The following is a 15,551-nucleotide window of genomic DNA, read 5'->3' on the forward strand; positions in this document are numbered from 1 at the left end:
AGCCTCTCAAAGCTGCCACATTGAAACTGACTGGAGAATTCCGCTGCACCTGCCTAGTAGTTGCAGATCGTGACACTCAAGGTCACAGGGGCGCCAACCTTCTATATGTGTTTCTGGATTAGTTACATACGATTCGTCATCTTACCCCGTTCGCCAACTTACCCCGGTCTCCCATACTACACTTTGTACTACGCGCAATCAACAAAAAGGAAGCACCGACATCGAAAAGGCGACACATTTGGAAGCACCGACAACGAAAAGGCAGCACCATCAACGAAAAGGCAACACATTTGACATTGACTCCAATAATCATTGGCTAAAATATTCATTGGCTCCTACGCTCGCTCCAATATTCATTGGCTCCCATATTCATCGGCTCCAATATTCATGGGCGCCAATATCAATTGGCTCCAATTGCTCCAAAAGGCTCCAACAGTCTTTTGGCTCCAATATTCATTGACTCCAATATTCATTAGCGCCAAAATTCATTGGCTCCATTAATTCGCTCGCTCCAATAGTCATTGGCTCCAAAAGGTCCCAAAAGTTTCCAAAGGCTACAAAAGGCTCCAAATGCTCCAAAAGGCTCCAAATGCTCCAAAACGCTCGAATGGCTCAAATTGCTCCAAAAGACTCCAAAAGGCTCCAAAGGCTACAAAATGCTCCAAATGCTAAAAATGCTCCAATTGCTCCAAATTGCTCCAAATGCTCCAAATGGCTCCAATGCTCCAAATGGCTCCAATGCTCCAAAAGACTCCAAAAGGCTCCATCAGTATTTTGGCTCCAACAGGCTTTTGGCTCCTATAGTCATTGGCTCCAATAGTCATTGGCTACAATATTCATTGGCTCCAATATGCATTGACTCCAATATTCATTGGCTCCAATATTCATCGGCTCCAATATTCATTGGCTCCAATATTCATTGGCTCCAATATTCATTGACACCAACAGTATTTTGGTTCCAATAGTCTTTTGGCTCCAAATATATTTGGCTAGAATTCTTCGAGTCTAAGAGACTATGAGACCACATGACTACGAGTCTAAAATGATCTAGCTGGTTACGAGTTATACATGCCTTGCGAGGTTACAGAGCTACGAAGCTTCTAGTACACGAGTTTACGTGACTGCGTGGATACAGGAATACAAGTATGCATGAGTTCTTGACTACGAAGCTACTCGTCTACAAGGATAATTGTCACATCTGTCTTCGATGGAATTTTCTCTTTTGCTACATCTGCACCATCAGCATTATGTTATAAGATTACAAGGCTACTTGCTTACGTAGCTTCAAGTCTACGAGGCTCCAATGCATCATGACTACGAAGCTTCCAGAACGCTTGGTTACGAGACTGCGAGGCTATAATTCAACGAGGTCCCAAGACATCTTGTATATGCGACTTCGAGCCATGATGTTACGAGACTACGTGACTACGTATCTTCAAGTTTACGAGACTGCGATGCTACAGAGCTACGAAGTCTCTAGAAAACGAGTTTACATGACTGCGAGGATAGAGGTCTACAAGTCTGCATGAGTACTTTACTACGAAGCTACTCGTCTACAAGACTCCAATTGGCGAATCTGTCTTCGTCGGAATTTTCTCTTTTACTCCAACTGCACCACCAGCATTATGTTATAAGATTACATGGTTGCTAGCTTACGTAGCTTCAAGTCTACAAGGCTCCATAGCATCATGATGACTACGAAGCTTCCAGAACGCATGGTTACGAGACTGCGAGGATACAATTCAACGAGGTCCCAATACATCTTGTCTACGCGACTACGAGCCATGAGGTTACGAGACTACGTGACTACGAATCTTCAAGTTTACGAGACTGCGAAGCTACAGAGCTACGAAGCTTCTAGTACACGAGTTTACGTGACTGCGTGGATACAGGAATATAAGTATACATGAGTTCTTGACTACGAAGCTACTCGTCTACAAGGCTAATTGTCAGTAGTATATAAAAGGGCATCCGAGCACAGGGTCCAGGGTGTGGTGCCTGTGGTGCCGAGCCACATCTCTGATTCTGATGTCACGACGGCCATCTTGGATGAGCGTAACGTGACACAGCGTAACGGGACACTGTGTAACGGGACACAGCGTAACGGGACAAGTAGATCACAGCGGCCATTTTGAATTCACCATTTTGTATGACGACATTTTATTTTCTCGAACATTCCGTCGTTGTGTTTTCCGCCATATTGGATTATGACTTCACCATTGCAATTATCGTTATGATCGCCATCTTTAAAATCTTTATTTATTATCCGATTTTAATGAAAAAAAACATTTAAAATTTATAAAAAAATGTAAATAATAAAATTTCAATAAAATTTAAAAAAAAATTACGGCACGGAGCTCGGAGTCCTCGGTTCGAACCCGGTGAGGGCAAAAAATTAAAAATGGCGACCGATCCTTCCCTCGTGGTGGGTGCTGGCAGACTGACCCCCACCACTTTGTTCATAGCATATATATCGCCAGTGAGCATGACGTCATGTCCGTCATCTTGAGAATCCGTAATTTTAATACTAGAGATGCGGGAAAAAATTAAAAAATCATTAAAAAAAATAATCAACCTAATTAAATAATAAAAAAATCCTTAAAACCACCATTGCACTTTTCGTGACGGCCGCCATCTTGAAATCACCCGCTGGATATCACCATCTTGTTTTCGTCCGCTAGAGTGTGCTGATACCATGTTAGTATAATTATCTGGTCACCACACCTTTGACCTTGACCTTGAAATTTGCCCTTGACCTTGAAATTTGCCCTTGACCTTGAACTTTGACATTGACTTTGAACTTTGACCTTGAACTTTGACCTTGAAATTTGACCTTGACCTTGATATTTGACCTTGACCTTGAAATTTGACTTTGACCTTGAAATTTGACTTTGTCCTTGAAATTTGACTTTGTCCTTGTCGACCATCATGGATCCGACATTTTATGTTCAGTACATGCTACCAGGAGCTACCACCTGCTGGAGTACACCATCTTGTGTGTGTACTCGTATTATAGAGTACATTTCCATCTGGATAATTTTATTCTAACCCGCTACAGTGCAGTAATCATTTATTACCGAGGTGCCCCCGCCATCTTGAAATTTGGGCGCCATCTTGAAATCGTGTAATAATGTAGCTAGAAAAGCGGGAAAAAATCCTAAATTCATCAAAAAATCACTCATTAACTTACATTTTGATTCGATCCGCTCCAGCCCTTGGTTCGATACTCGATCGATGCAATAATGTTTAATTTTATGAAAAAAATAATTATTTCAATAAACTACGTTCAACATTCTTAAAGAGACTTTAAATCCTCTACTACCATCTTCCTATCAGACATCAAGACCAACATCTTGGAATATTCGTAATAATTAACCTAGAAATTCAGGAAAAAGTTAAAAATTCATTAAATAATTTTGCAAACAATATACTGATTAATTAGGTCGACTAAGGTCCTTGGCACGATCCTGGACGAATCTAAAATAAATTTAATTTAAATACCAGAAAAGTGTAAGGTTCGAGAAATAAAACACCACAAAGTCTTTTACAAACATAATATTTATTACACAATTTCTATCCTACTACAGGATCACTTGCGAATGCCAGCAATCTTATGAACGTTTAGCCCTGCATAGACGTGCAACGACTACTTCTTAGCTCCAACAGCTCCAAATGCTCCAACAGCTCCAAATGCTCCAACAGCTCCAACAGCTCCAAATGCTCCAACTGCCTTTTCTTTCAACAGCTCCAATGATATTGGGCTACAATGCTACTAGTCTATGAGACTACGAGGCTACAAGGCTACGAGTCTAAAAGGATCTAGCTGGTTCCGAGTTATACATGGCTGCGAGACTGCATGACTAAAAGACCGCATGGCTACGAAACTACATGTCTATGAAGCTACAAGGATACGCGTCTACTCGGCTCCAACACGCAATGTACGCAATTTACACGCAATGAATGTAATGATTACACAGTACACACAGGAAACGAAATGAAGAAATAATACACACACAGGAAAAAACGGAATGTACACACAGTACACACACAGGAAACTGAACGTACACACAGTACACACAGGAAACTGAACGTACACACAGTACACACAGGAAACGGAACGTACACACAGTACACACAGGAAACTGAACGTACACACAGTACAAACAGGAAACGGAACGTACACACAGTACACATAGGAAACGGAACGTACACACAGTAAACACAGGAAACAGAACGTACACACAGTACACACAGGAAACAGAACGTACACACAGTGCACACAGGAAACAGAACGTACACACAGTACACACAGGAAACAGAACGTACACACAGTACACACAGGAAACGGAACGTACACACAGTACACACAGGAAACGGAACGTACACACAGTACACACAGGAAACGGAACGTACACACACATACAGTAGCGGAAACACAAAGGCTTAGTTGGAAATCAGAATACAAGAAATAAAAACATTAAATTTTTACTTTCAATATTTAATTACTTCTCAACATTACACAAATACAAGTAAAAGAAGCCATTATTGTATGTAGCCAGCTTTCCTCAGTTCTTTGAGTATGAAGGATATTTCTTTGATGCACGAATAGTTTCCTGCACAAAGCGAGCCATGTAGAAATCTTATCCGGTCAACCAATATGTTTGGATCTTTCCATGATGTGTAATCAATCTCTTCTACCACCATCTTACTTGCTTGTTTATTATAAATACTTTTAATATCACAATCGTCCCAGTGATCATAATAAGCATTATCAGATTTATTTATTATAACACGACGTTTCCATCGTTTCGGTCTCAGGACATCGCCACATTCTTCGATCTTGTCAGCTCTAGGTGCTTCATCACAGTCTATGCCTTTGTCAACAGCCTCAGAGTCACTGTAACAATCACTGTAGAAGACATCCTCTTCACCCAGATTACCGGATGAATTCGCTATCGATGATGTCGAAGTGTCTTCATCGTCTTCATGCTTCCTTTTTAGGAGTCCATCATTTTTACAAAGAATGGAGGATCTACTGAATATAGGCTTGAATGTATTCTCACTTTTCACGGTGTTCATACTTCCATTAGTTTCAGTCTTCCCGAAGCCATTAGCATCCTTCAATTTATGTTCTTCCTCACGATCGGGTGAGCTAATACCATCATGCTCAGGACAAGGAAAATTATTGTCATAATGCAGATCACTCTTCTTTAGTCTAGTGGATCCATCGGTGTCCTCTATGCCGTAAGTAGTCTTGACTTTACATATTCTACCATGTCTTTTTAAGCTGTCAATTCGTGTTAACAACCTGCTACAACGATTACAGCTTAACATGTTGCGTAGTGGGTTTCTAGCACAATCATTCTTCTCATGACAAAATCCTTGCCACAGTGTCTACAGCGGCTTCCTTCCGATTCAGCTGCAGATAACAAACCATGATCCATGGTAGCTTCTGTGACTAATGTTAGATACAAACTGTCAGTTTTCTCCAATTGGAACCATTTCTTAAATAGAATTTTTTAAATATTTCATCAGCGAGAGTTAAGTTATCTAATGCAAAGCAAATTGATGCAAGTAGTTCTGGCTGTCATCAACAGATGTCGCCACGTGTTGCTTGCAGGTAAATAATATCTATTTCATTAATGCGGGATGCGGTATGCTCACTATCGGTCGCAAAGGAAGGTTGGCTTCGCTAGACTCCAAGGAGAAGGAAGTTCGTCCTTCCTGTTAGTGCTTCTTAGATTTCTCAGAGATTATTATTATTCGACTGAGTAATGATTTTTTTTTAAATTTACACCTGATAAAAATATTACAAGTGATGATTAAGTAGCAGAAGTTCACTAATTAAATGTAACTCTGAATAACATGACATGACTCATTAAGTAAAAAATCCTTCATGCAGAGACCGATTTCTCACAAATAATCAGGAACACTCGGAGAAAACCATCATATGTCTAGCCAGAAATAATAAGGAGCACTCGGAGAAAACCATCATATGTCTAGCCAGAAATAATCAGAAGCACTCGGAGAAATCCATCAAAATATTAACAAGAATAACCGGGAGCACACGGAGAAAACCATCATAATATTGACAAGGATAATCAGAAGCATTTGGAGAAAACCATCAAATTTTATCAAGAATAATCGGGAGCACACGGAGAAAACCATCATAATATTGACAAGGTTATTCAGAAGCATTTGGAGAAAACCATCAAATTTTGACAAGGATAATCAGAAGCACACGCAGAAAATCACCACATTTTTGACAAGGATAATCTGGAGCACGCGGAGAAAACCATAATAATATTGACAAGAATAATCAGAAGCACACGGAGAAAACCACCACAAGTTTTCTTTGATATCATAAAAATACAGAAAAAAAAATTTGAATTAAAAAATTAATAAAAAAATACATAAATAGATTCTGCTAGCTTGTGAACTTCTCATTGTTGAGCAAAGATAGAGTTCTAGTACAAGCCAGAATTTTATGTATATTTTGTAAATTTTTTTTTGGTTTTAAATTTTTTATTAATTTATTTTTATTTTTAATTTTTTTTAAATTTTATGATATCAAAGAAAACGTGTGGCGGATTTCTCCGAGTGCTTCTGATTAATATGGTCAATATTATGGTGGTTTTCTCCATGAGCTCCTGATTATTCTTGCCAATATTATGATGGTTTTCTCCGTGAGCTTCTGATTATTCTTGTCAATATTTTGATGGTTTTTCCCGTGTTCTTGCTATCAATCCTGTGGTTTCTTCAAGTGCTTCTGACTATTCTGAGAAACCGCTCTCTGCATGGATTTTTTTTTGTCTAATGAGTCATGACATTTTATTTGAAGTTACATTTAATTCGATAATTTCTGCTACTAAATCAAAACTTGCAATATTTTTATCAGGTGGAATTTAAAAAAATATCATTACTCAGTCAGATTAATATTATGCTTTGAGAAATCTGTGAAACACTGACTGGAAGAACAAACATACTTTTCCCTTGGAGTCTAGCGAAGCCATCGATCTATTGCGATCGTTAGTGAGCATCCCGCATCCTGAATAAAAGAAATAAATTATATTTACCTGTAAGCAACACGTGGTGTCATCTGATGACAATAATCGACACTACTTTAAACAGGTTATTTTGCATGAGATAAATTAACTCTCACCACTGAATGGTGCTATTGTAGTCAGTTAGAGTCATGTAGTTTCGTAGCCATGCGGCCTTTTAGCCATGCAGTCTCGTAAGCATGCGTTCTGGAAGCTTCGTAGTCCTATAGCCTCGCGATCACGTAACCTTGAAGACTAGCAATCGCATAGTCTCGTAACCTCATGGTTCGTAGTCTCGTAGTCATGGAGCATTGGAGCCTCGTAGACTTGAAGCTACGTAAGCAAGTAGCCTTGTAATCTTATAACATAATGTTGATGGTACAGATGTATCAAAAGAGAAAATTCCGTCGAAGACAGATGTGACAATTAGCCTTGTAGACGAGTAGCTTCGTAGTCAAAAACTCATGCATACTTCTAGTCCTGTATCCACGCAGTCACGTAAACTCGTGTACTAGAAGCTTCGTAGCTCTGTAGCTTCGCAGTCTCGTAAACTTGAAGATTCGTAGTCACGTAGTCTCGTAACCTCATGGCTCGTAGTCGCGTAGACAAGATGTATTGGGACCTCGTTGAATTGTATCCTCGCAGTCTCGTAACCATGCGTTCTGGAAGCTTCGTAGTCATGATGCTATGGAGCCTTGTAGACTTGATGCTACGTAAGCTAACAACCTTTTAATTTTATAACATAATGCTGGTGGTGCAGTTGGAGTAAAAGAGAAAATTCCGACGAAGACAGATTCGCCAATTGGAGTCTTGTAGACGAGTAGCTTCGTAGTAAAGTACTCATGCAGACTTGCAGACCTCTATCCTCGCAGTCATGTAAACTGGTTTTCTAGAGACTTCGTAGCTCTGTAGCATCGCAGTCTCGTAAACTTGAAGATACGTAGTCACGTAGTCTCGTAACATCATGGCTCGTAGTCGCATAGACAAGATGTCTTGGGACCTCGTTGAATTGTAGCCTCGCAGTCTCGTAACCAAGCGTTCTGGAAGCTTCGTAGTCATGATGCATTGGAGCCTCGTAGACTTGAAGCTACGTAAGCAATAGCCTTGTAATCTTATAACATAATGCTGATGGTGCAGATGTAGCAAAAGAGAAAATTCCGTCGAAGACAGATGTGACAATTAGCCTTGTAGACGAGTAGCTTCGTAGTCAATAACTCATGCATACTTGTATTCCTGTATCCACGCAGTCACGTAAACTCGTGTACTAGAAGCTTCGTAGCTCTGTAACCTCGCAAGGCATGTATAACTCGTAACCAGCTAGATCATTTTAGACTCGTAGTCATGTGGTCTCATAGCCTCTTAGACTCGAAGAATTCTAGCCAAATATATTTGGAGCCAAAAGACTATTGGAACCAAAATACTGTTGGTGTCAATGAATATTGGAGCCAATGAATATTGGAGCCAATGAATATTGGAGCCAATGAATATTGGAGCCAATGAATATTGGAGCCAATGAATATTGGAGCCAATGAATATTGGAGTCAATGCATATTGGAGCCAATGAATATTGTAGCCAATGACTATTGGAGCCAATGACTATAGGAGCCAAAAGCCTGTTGGAGCCAAAATACTGATGGAGCCTTTTGGAGTCTTTTGGAGCATTGGAGCCATTTGGAGCATTGGAGCCATTTGGAGTCTTTTGGAGCAATTTGAGCCGTTGGAGCCTTTTTGCGCATTGGAGCCTTTTGGAGCTTTTGGAGCCTTTTGGAGCATTTAGATCCCTTTTGTAGCCTTAGGAACCTTTTGGGACCTTTTGGAGCCAATGAATATTGGAGCGAGCGAGCGAATTAATGGAGCCAATTAATATTGGCGCTAATGAATATTGGAGTCAATGAATATTGGAGCCAAAAGACTGTTGGAGCCTTTTGGAGCATTTGGAGCAATTTGGAGAAATTGGAGCATTTTGGAGCATTTGGAGCATTTTGTAGCCTTTGGAGCCTTTTGGAGTCTTTTGGAGCAATTTGAGCCGTTGGAGCCTTTTTGCGCATTGGAGCCATTTGGAGCATTTGGAGCCTTTTGTAGCATTTGGAGCCTTTTGGAGCTTTTGGAGCCTTTTGGGGCATTTTGATCCCTTTTGTAGCCTTAAGAACCTTTTGGGACCTTTTGGAGCCAATGAATATTGGAGCGAGCAAGCGAATTAATGGAGCCAATGAATATTGGCGCTAATGAATATTGGAGTCAATGAATATTGGAGCCAAAAGACTGTTGGAGCCTTTTGGAGCAATTGGAGCCAATTGATATTGGCGGCCATGAATATATGAGCCAATGAATATTGGAGCTAGCGTAGGAGCCAATGAATATTGTAGCCAATGATTATTTGAGTCAATGTCAAATGTGTTGCCTTTTCGTTGATGGTGCTGCCTTTTCGTTGTCGGTGCTTCCAAATGTGTCGCCTTTTCGATGTCGGTGCTTCCTTTTTGTTGATTGCGCGTAGTACAAAATGTAGTGACTGAATATTTACTAGTTTAAACATATTGGTGTCACTAAAATATTTTACAAGGTCACTTGGTCCTTTAGTATGTATAAAAAATGTCACGATGGATTAATTGAATATAATTAGCTAACGACGAAGGTCATGCGGTCCTGAAATTACTAGCCTATACGTCTGATAATGACATGACTCGGTCTCATGGACAGAAGACAATTGTTCTTTATGTGTGGCTTTGTACATGAACGGCTTATAGGTTATTCAGATTATTGAAAAATTTGACTTTCATGTAAGGCATAGCAGCACTGTATTTAATTCGTTGGTCAGGTATATTGTCTTGAGCTGATTTTCGTAGAGTGAATGATTAATAAACTCCGCGAAAGGTACTTAATGGAAAACAGAATCTAAAATTTATTTAATAATTAGTTACAACTGTCACTGGTCAAGAATTGAACCGTGGACAGGAATCCAACGATTCAATTTGTAAATTAATAATTGATTTTTTCGGAGACTTTTGGAATTTTTCCCGCATTTCTAGCTAAATAATTACATGATTTTAAGATGGCGGCCAAATTTCAAGATGTCGGGCACCTCAGTAATAATGAATGATTATTGCACTGTAGCAGGTTATAATAAAACTAGCCTGATGGTAAGACGAGTACATACAAGATGTTGTCCTCCAGCAGACGAAAACATGATGGTGGTAATGACCGCTAGCATGTGGTAGCTCCTGGTAGCATGTACTGAACATACAATGACGGATCCATGATGTACGTCAAGGTCAAAGCCAAAGATCAAGGTCATGGTCAAATTTCAAGGTCATGTTCAAAGTTCAAGGTCAAAGTCAAAGATCAAGGTCATGGTCAAATTTCAAGGTCATGGTCAAAGTTCAAGTTCAAGGTCAAAGTTCAAGGTCAAGGTCAAATTTCAAGGTCAAGGTCAAAGTTCAAGGTCAAGGTCAAAGTTCAAGGTCAACAGACGAGGTTAAAGGTATGGTGAACAGAAAATTATATCAACATGTCGCCAGCACACTCTAGCAGACAAAAACAAGATGACGGTCTCCAGCGGATGAAGACTAGATGGCGTACATGACGTCATACCAGCTGACGATGTATACCTTGGTATTGGTGGTAACGATATATACCTTGATATTGGTGGTAGGTCAGTCTGTAGGTGGCTTCTGTGGAGGACGGATCTGATGTTTTTTTTATTTTTTGCCCTCACCGGTTTCAAACCAAGGACGGGAATCGATATAATCAATCATAATTCTATTAAGTTAATTTTTTGATGAATTTTGGAATTTTTACCGATTTTCTAACATAAAAAGTACGGATTTACAAGATGGCATCTAAATTTCAAGATGGCGACCATAACGATAATTGCAACCTTAATAGGATCCAATATGGTGGTCGTAAAGTAAAGTGTAAGAATGACAAGATACTCAACCAAGATGGCGGGTGTAACGAAATATGCAAGTTTTATATAATCCAAGATGGCGACCGTAACGATAACTGCCACAGTGGTTTTTAAGATTTTTATTTAATTCGATTATTTAAATTTTTTAATGATTTTTAAAATTTATCACGATTTTCTAACATAAAAATTGCGGATTTTTAAGATGGCGGGCGTAACGAAAATTGCAACGGTGACGTCATAATCCTAAAAGAGGCTTATCGGAGGCTGTAGACATGGATGCTTAAACCTATATCAGGAGTTTCGCGGTTTTTAAGGCAAAACGACTTTTGTGGTTTTTCAAAATCCTAATTTTCCCTCGAAACGGGAATTTTTCCCTCGAAAACGGGAAATTTTGAGTCATTTTGAGTCAATTTTGAGGAATTTTGAGTCAAAAATGGCCACCGTGACGTCACAATCCAAGATGGCGGACCGACAATCACAATCCACCGCCTGACGCCTGTTTCAGGACCGTCATTAACATACTACTAATAATATTCCAGACCCAGTATTTTTGCTTCTTGTGACAGAAAAAAAGGTTTGAATACAACTACTCCGCAGTTGGTGGCGAAGAAAATCACTCTTCTTAAAAGTAATTTTCCATAAATATTTTACAATTTTAAAGACATTTTCAAACGTTGATTTAATTTTCATCATAACATTTTTGGTGGTTATGTTCAAGATGACGGTCAAGAACTGAGATGGGTTCTTTATGATGGTACTGACACCACTTAAATTAAATTAGACCATTTTTAAGGAAAATTAAGTTTTATTTCCCGATGGAAAATAGCACCTCTAAAATAAAAAAAAATTGAGATATTTTCCTCAAAATGGGAAATTTCTTGAGTGTTTGAGAAATATTTATTAATTTCTGAGGAAAAATGGAAATATTTTTCACTAAAATCCAAGATAACCGCCTGAATTTTGCTCTCGAAGCGTACTACTGATATGTTTCTTCTGGCATAATGACTAATTTCTGCCTTACAAATACAGGCCATGCCTTATGACGACATAATACATACCTGCCCAGTCAAAAACCCCAGGAGCTCCAATCAGAAGTTCCGAGCCATCCTATAACACACCAAAGAACTTTCCGTTAGATCCAAAACCGATTGAGCTGTGTTTCTAGGTTCTAGCAACATATTGATGCAGAAATAATGACCACTGAACGTAGTTGTGTGTGCTAGAACAATTTTTTGTGTTCATTAGTTCCACTGAATTTCACCGAGCGCTTTCTCCGCCGCTTGAAGGTGAAGAAGAATCTAACTTGGCTTCCAGAAAAGACCAATTTAAATCTTCTTTCATAAACGGCACGTACATTCAATACTAAACCTGTAACTAAAAACATTGATCAGAGTATCTGAATCGTAGATTTTAAAAATATGGCTGACCGAATGTGCACTTATTTTTCTGGTGTTTCTTATTTCCCGGCGAAAATCAGCCGGTTTGCTGAAACATTTTCATTCATTTTGCCACAAAACGTTTGCCCTAGGCAATTGCAACAAGAGTGGCATTTTTGTTTACCATGTCATGCTTCCCGACAAGACAGCAACAAATATCCGTAAGATTTGAAAGAAAAAATGTTTTATGCAACAATTGTGTGTCACCCTCCAATATTTTGTTGAAGATGTGAGAGTGCGTAATGAACTTTGTGGTAAAAGAAAAGCCACTGTATTGTATATTTATTTCCAAAAACAAACATAGGATTTCTTAATCTGATTTCCAATGGTGAATATTGTGTCTTTGTTTTGAGATGAACTCGAAACTGTCCATGTATTTTCTACCTAAATTTCTGAAAGGAATAATTAAATAAATATTTATATTGAGTTTCCGAACAACCTATGTAGAATTCTGAAGCTACTTTCAAACCAGAAGTTATCTCATCGTCATTAAGCACGAGGCAAAAAAAAACCTAAACTAAAGAAGTATTAACAAAATTAAGATTTTTGAGAACACATTTTATGATTTTATGTCTTAATTGATTGGTTAAAGGGTTCATCCCTTTTAGGTCCTTTTTTATATTTACGTTAAACGAATTTCGAATGGCGTAACTTTCAAAATATATGTAAATAATATGTGCTAGATTATTTATGCATAAATAGGTGCTAAAGTTACACTTTAAACATTTTAAGGCACACAAGTAAGAAAAAATTAATGATAACCAAAACAGAAACTCTTTTTGCTTTAAAGAAAATGATACTGGTTATTGCATTATATGTAGGGCCATGAAAATTTCGCAAAAAGATCCCGAGAGTAGCTGGAAGTTAAAACACTGTAGCATCGTCTGTGTTTCGTGATTGGGTGAGTTACTTTGAGGTGCATGTCGATTGTTACAACAACCAATCACAATAATTCAGTGTGGAAGCAAACTCGTCCTTAGTGGCTCGTGCAAACAAGGCAACGACTTCTCTTGCAGACGGCCGCCAATCACAAGGAAGAAACCGCTGGTGCGGGTATACCTTGTTGAAGTTTAGTAGACGTTCAGATCTTTTCGCGAAAAATGCCTGCCCCTACATAATTTGTGATATTTCCGTGTCTCTGCTAGTAATTGTTAGAGACTGGAAAAATTCGCGCTTTGGATGACCTCTAGGATAGACTCCACCATCCCCTACACACTCGGGCAAATGCCACTTGCTCATTGGCTACTGACTCGTGACACCTGTCAACTGGGACGCTTGCGATTCGATACTTTTTTGATTGAAGGTTTTTCATTGGCTCAAAGTCCTTCAGATAAACTGTAAGCCAATCAGAGAAGCAACATAAAGGAACAGTTGTTTGGATTCTATCATATTGTGAAATGAATCCGCGAATTTATCCGGTCTCTAGTAATTGTGTACAAAATCTTCTCTGTGCATTCGTAAACACTTTGGATGCACACGAGGAACTTTGTTGCTGTTGCCGACAGAGAGCTCGGTACTGCTTGTAGCATAGTTACCTCGGTCAGGTGCGCAGAGAGGCCAGCCTCGCCGTAAGCATAGAACGGCACCTCCGGCTGCTTCCGTCCTCGTTTCAATGGCGCAGGGTAGCTGAGCCGTCCTGCAAGTTTCATTCACACTTCACTTGTAACATTCATGGCTAGGAACACCTGTATTTCGCGATTTCATTTCATTGTAAGGTATTTCACAAAACACTGTAGCTTTTTCTTTGAGTCATGGCAAATGTAGTACGGTGACCACATTCTCATTGGCCCCGTCAAGAGCGGGACGACACCTCTCACCGACCTCAGCCAATAACCACAGGAGAAAAGCTACAGTATTTTGTGAAATACCTTGACACGAAATGTATTCGCGAAATACAGGTGTCTCTAGCCATGACTCTTAGAAAAAGCTAGAGTGTTTTGTGAAATACCTTGACATGAAATGAAATTGCGAATTACAGGTGTCCCTATTCATGGCACATGATTGAGGTTATGAACACGGTGTCTGAATTATATCAACCAACTCCGGCTGCAAGTTCATCATGAAAAAAAAAGGGGGTTGTCTCTAAAGTCGGTTTACGGACGATAATTTGACGTGATAACGTCATAAGAAAACATTGATGAAAAATTGCATACTTTTTTAATTTTCATATACCTATTATTTACAGTTTTTGCAAATTTAATTTAATTCATTTTTTTAAAATATAATCACGAACAATTAGTTGAGACCCGTGAATTTCGCGGATTCAATTACCTCCAGGATAGACTCCAATATCCTAAACACACTCAGGCAAATGCCAACTGTTCATTGGCTGTTGACTTGTGAGTCGTCTCGTCTGGGTGGCCTGTGATTCGACATTTCTATGAGTGAGGGTCTCTAATTGGCCCTCAGTCCTCCAGATTAACAGTGAACCAATGACAGAAGCAGCACTAAGGTATAAATATTTGAATTTTAGCATAACACGAAATGAATCCGCGAAATTCACTGGTCTCTAACAATTAGTTATAGAAATAAACTGAAATCAAATCAATTTCAATAAATTGTTAATTATAAATTACGAAATGGGACAAATAAAACATTTTTTTTTTTAAATTGCTACTTTTAAAAAGCCCGCCTTAACCTGTTTGATATAATAGAAGATTTTCTCGCACGGTGGTTGGCCGGTTCTTGCACGCTCGGCTCGGGCGGAACGTGACAATGACTGCGCAGTGAGGGAACACTCACGGTGGTCGTTCAGAGGGAATATCTTCGTGGCGTGGCTTGCCGGCGCCGGCTCTGCGGGCAGCACGTGGCACATGCCTTGCATGAGGTAGTGGCCGGGGAAGACTGCGTTCTTCCAGCGCGGCGCGCACACCTGCCGCACACCAACACGAGACTCGCCGCGCGCGCTCACGCCGTGGTTAGGGGCATGCACATTCCGCGAAAAGATTCCGAGACCAGCTGAAAGTCAAAACAATGTAGCACCGTCTGTGTTCCGTGATTGGTTGAGTTTCTTTCAGGCACACGTCCATTGTCACAACCAGTGGCGTAGCAGGCGGGTGGCAGGGATGGCCTCCGCCAGGGGCGCTGCCGCGACGGTTTCGCGGTTACTGAACGCTCCCCCCCCCCCCCCCTCTGTTTTAATCCAAGAGGGGGCGCCATTTTCAAGTC

The 15,551-nt window shown here is 39.8% G+C and overlaps 1 protein-coding gene across 1 annotated transcript in view; it reads right to left on the reverse strand.

Annotated features, from left to right (window-relative positions):
* LOC134528841 (integrin alpha-9-like) overlaps window positions 1–15,551 on the reverse strand; it is a 138,577-nt gene that overhangs the window by 113,058 nt on the left and 9,968 nt on the right. Inside the window, exons 4-6 of the mRNA XM_063362508.1 lie at window positions 15,126–15,255; window positions 13,919–14,019; window positions 12,006–12,054 (exon numbers count right to left, since the gene is read on the reverse strand). Of these exons, the coding sequence (XP_063218578.1) occupies window positions 12,006–12,054; window positions 13,919–14,019; window positions 15,126–15,255 (280 nt within the window). The remainder of the gene's footprint in view (window positions 1–12,005; window positions 12,055–13,918; window positions 14,020–15,125; window positions 15,256–15,551) is intronic.

Source organism: Bacillus rossius, chromosome 2 (genome assembly GCF_032445375.1).
Source record: "Bacillus rossius redtenbacheri isolate Brsri chromosome 2, Brsri_v3, whole genome shotgun sequence".
Lineage (NCBI taxonomy): Eukaryota > Metazoa > Arthropoda > Insecta > Phasmatodea > Bacillidae > Bacillus > Bacillus rossius.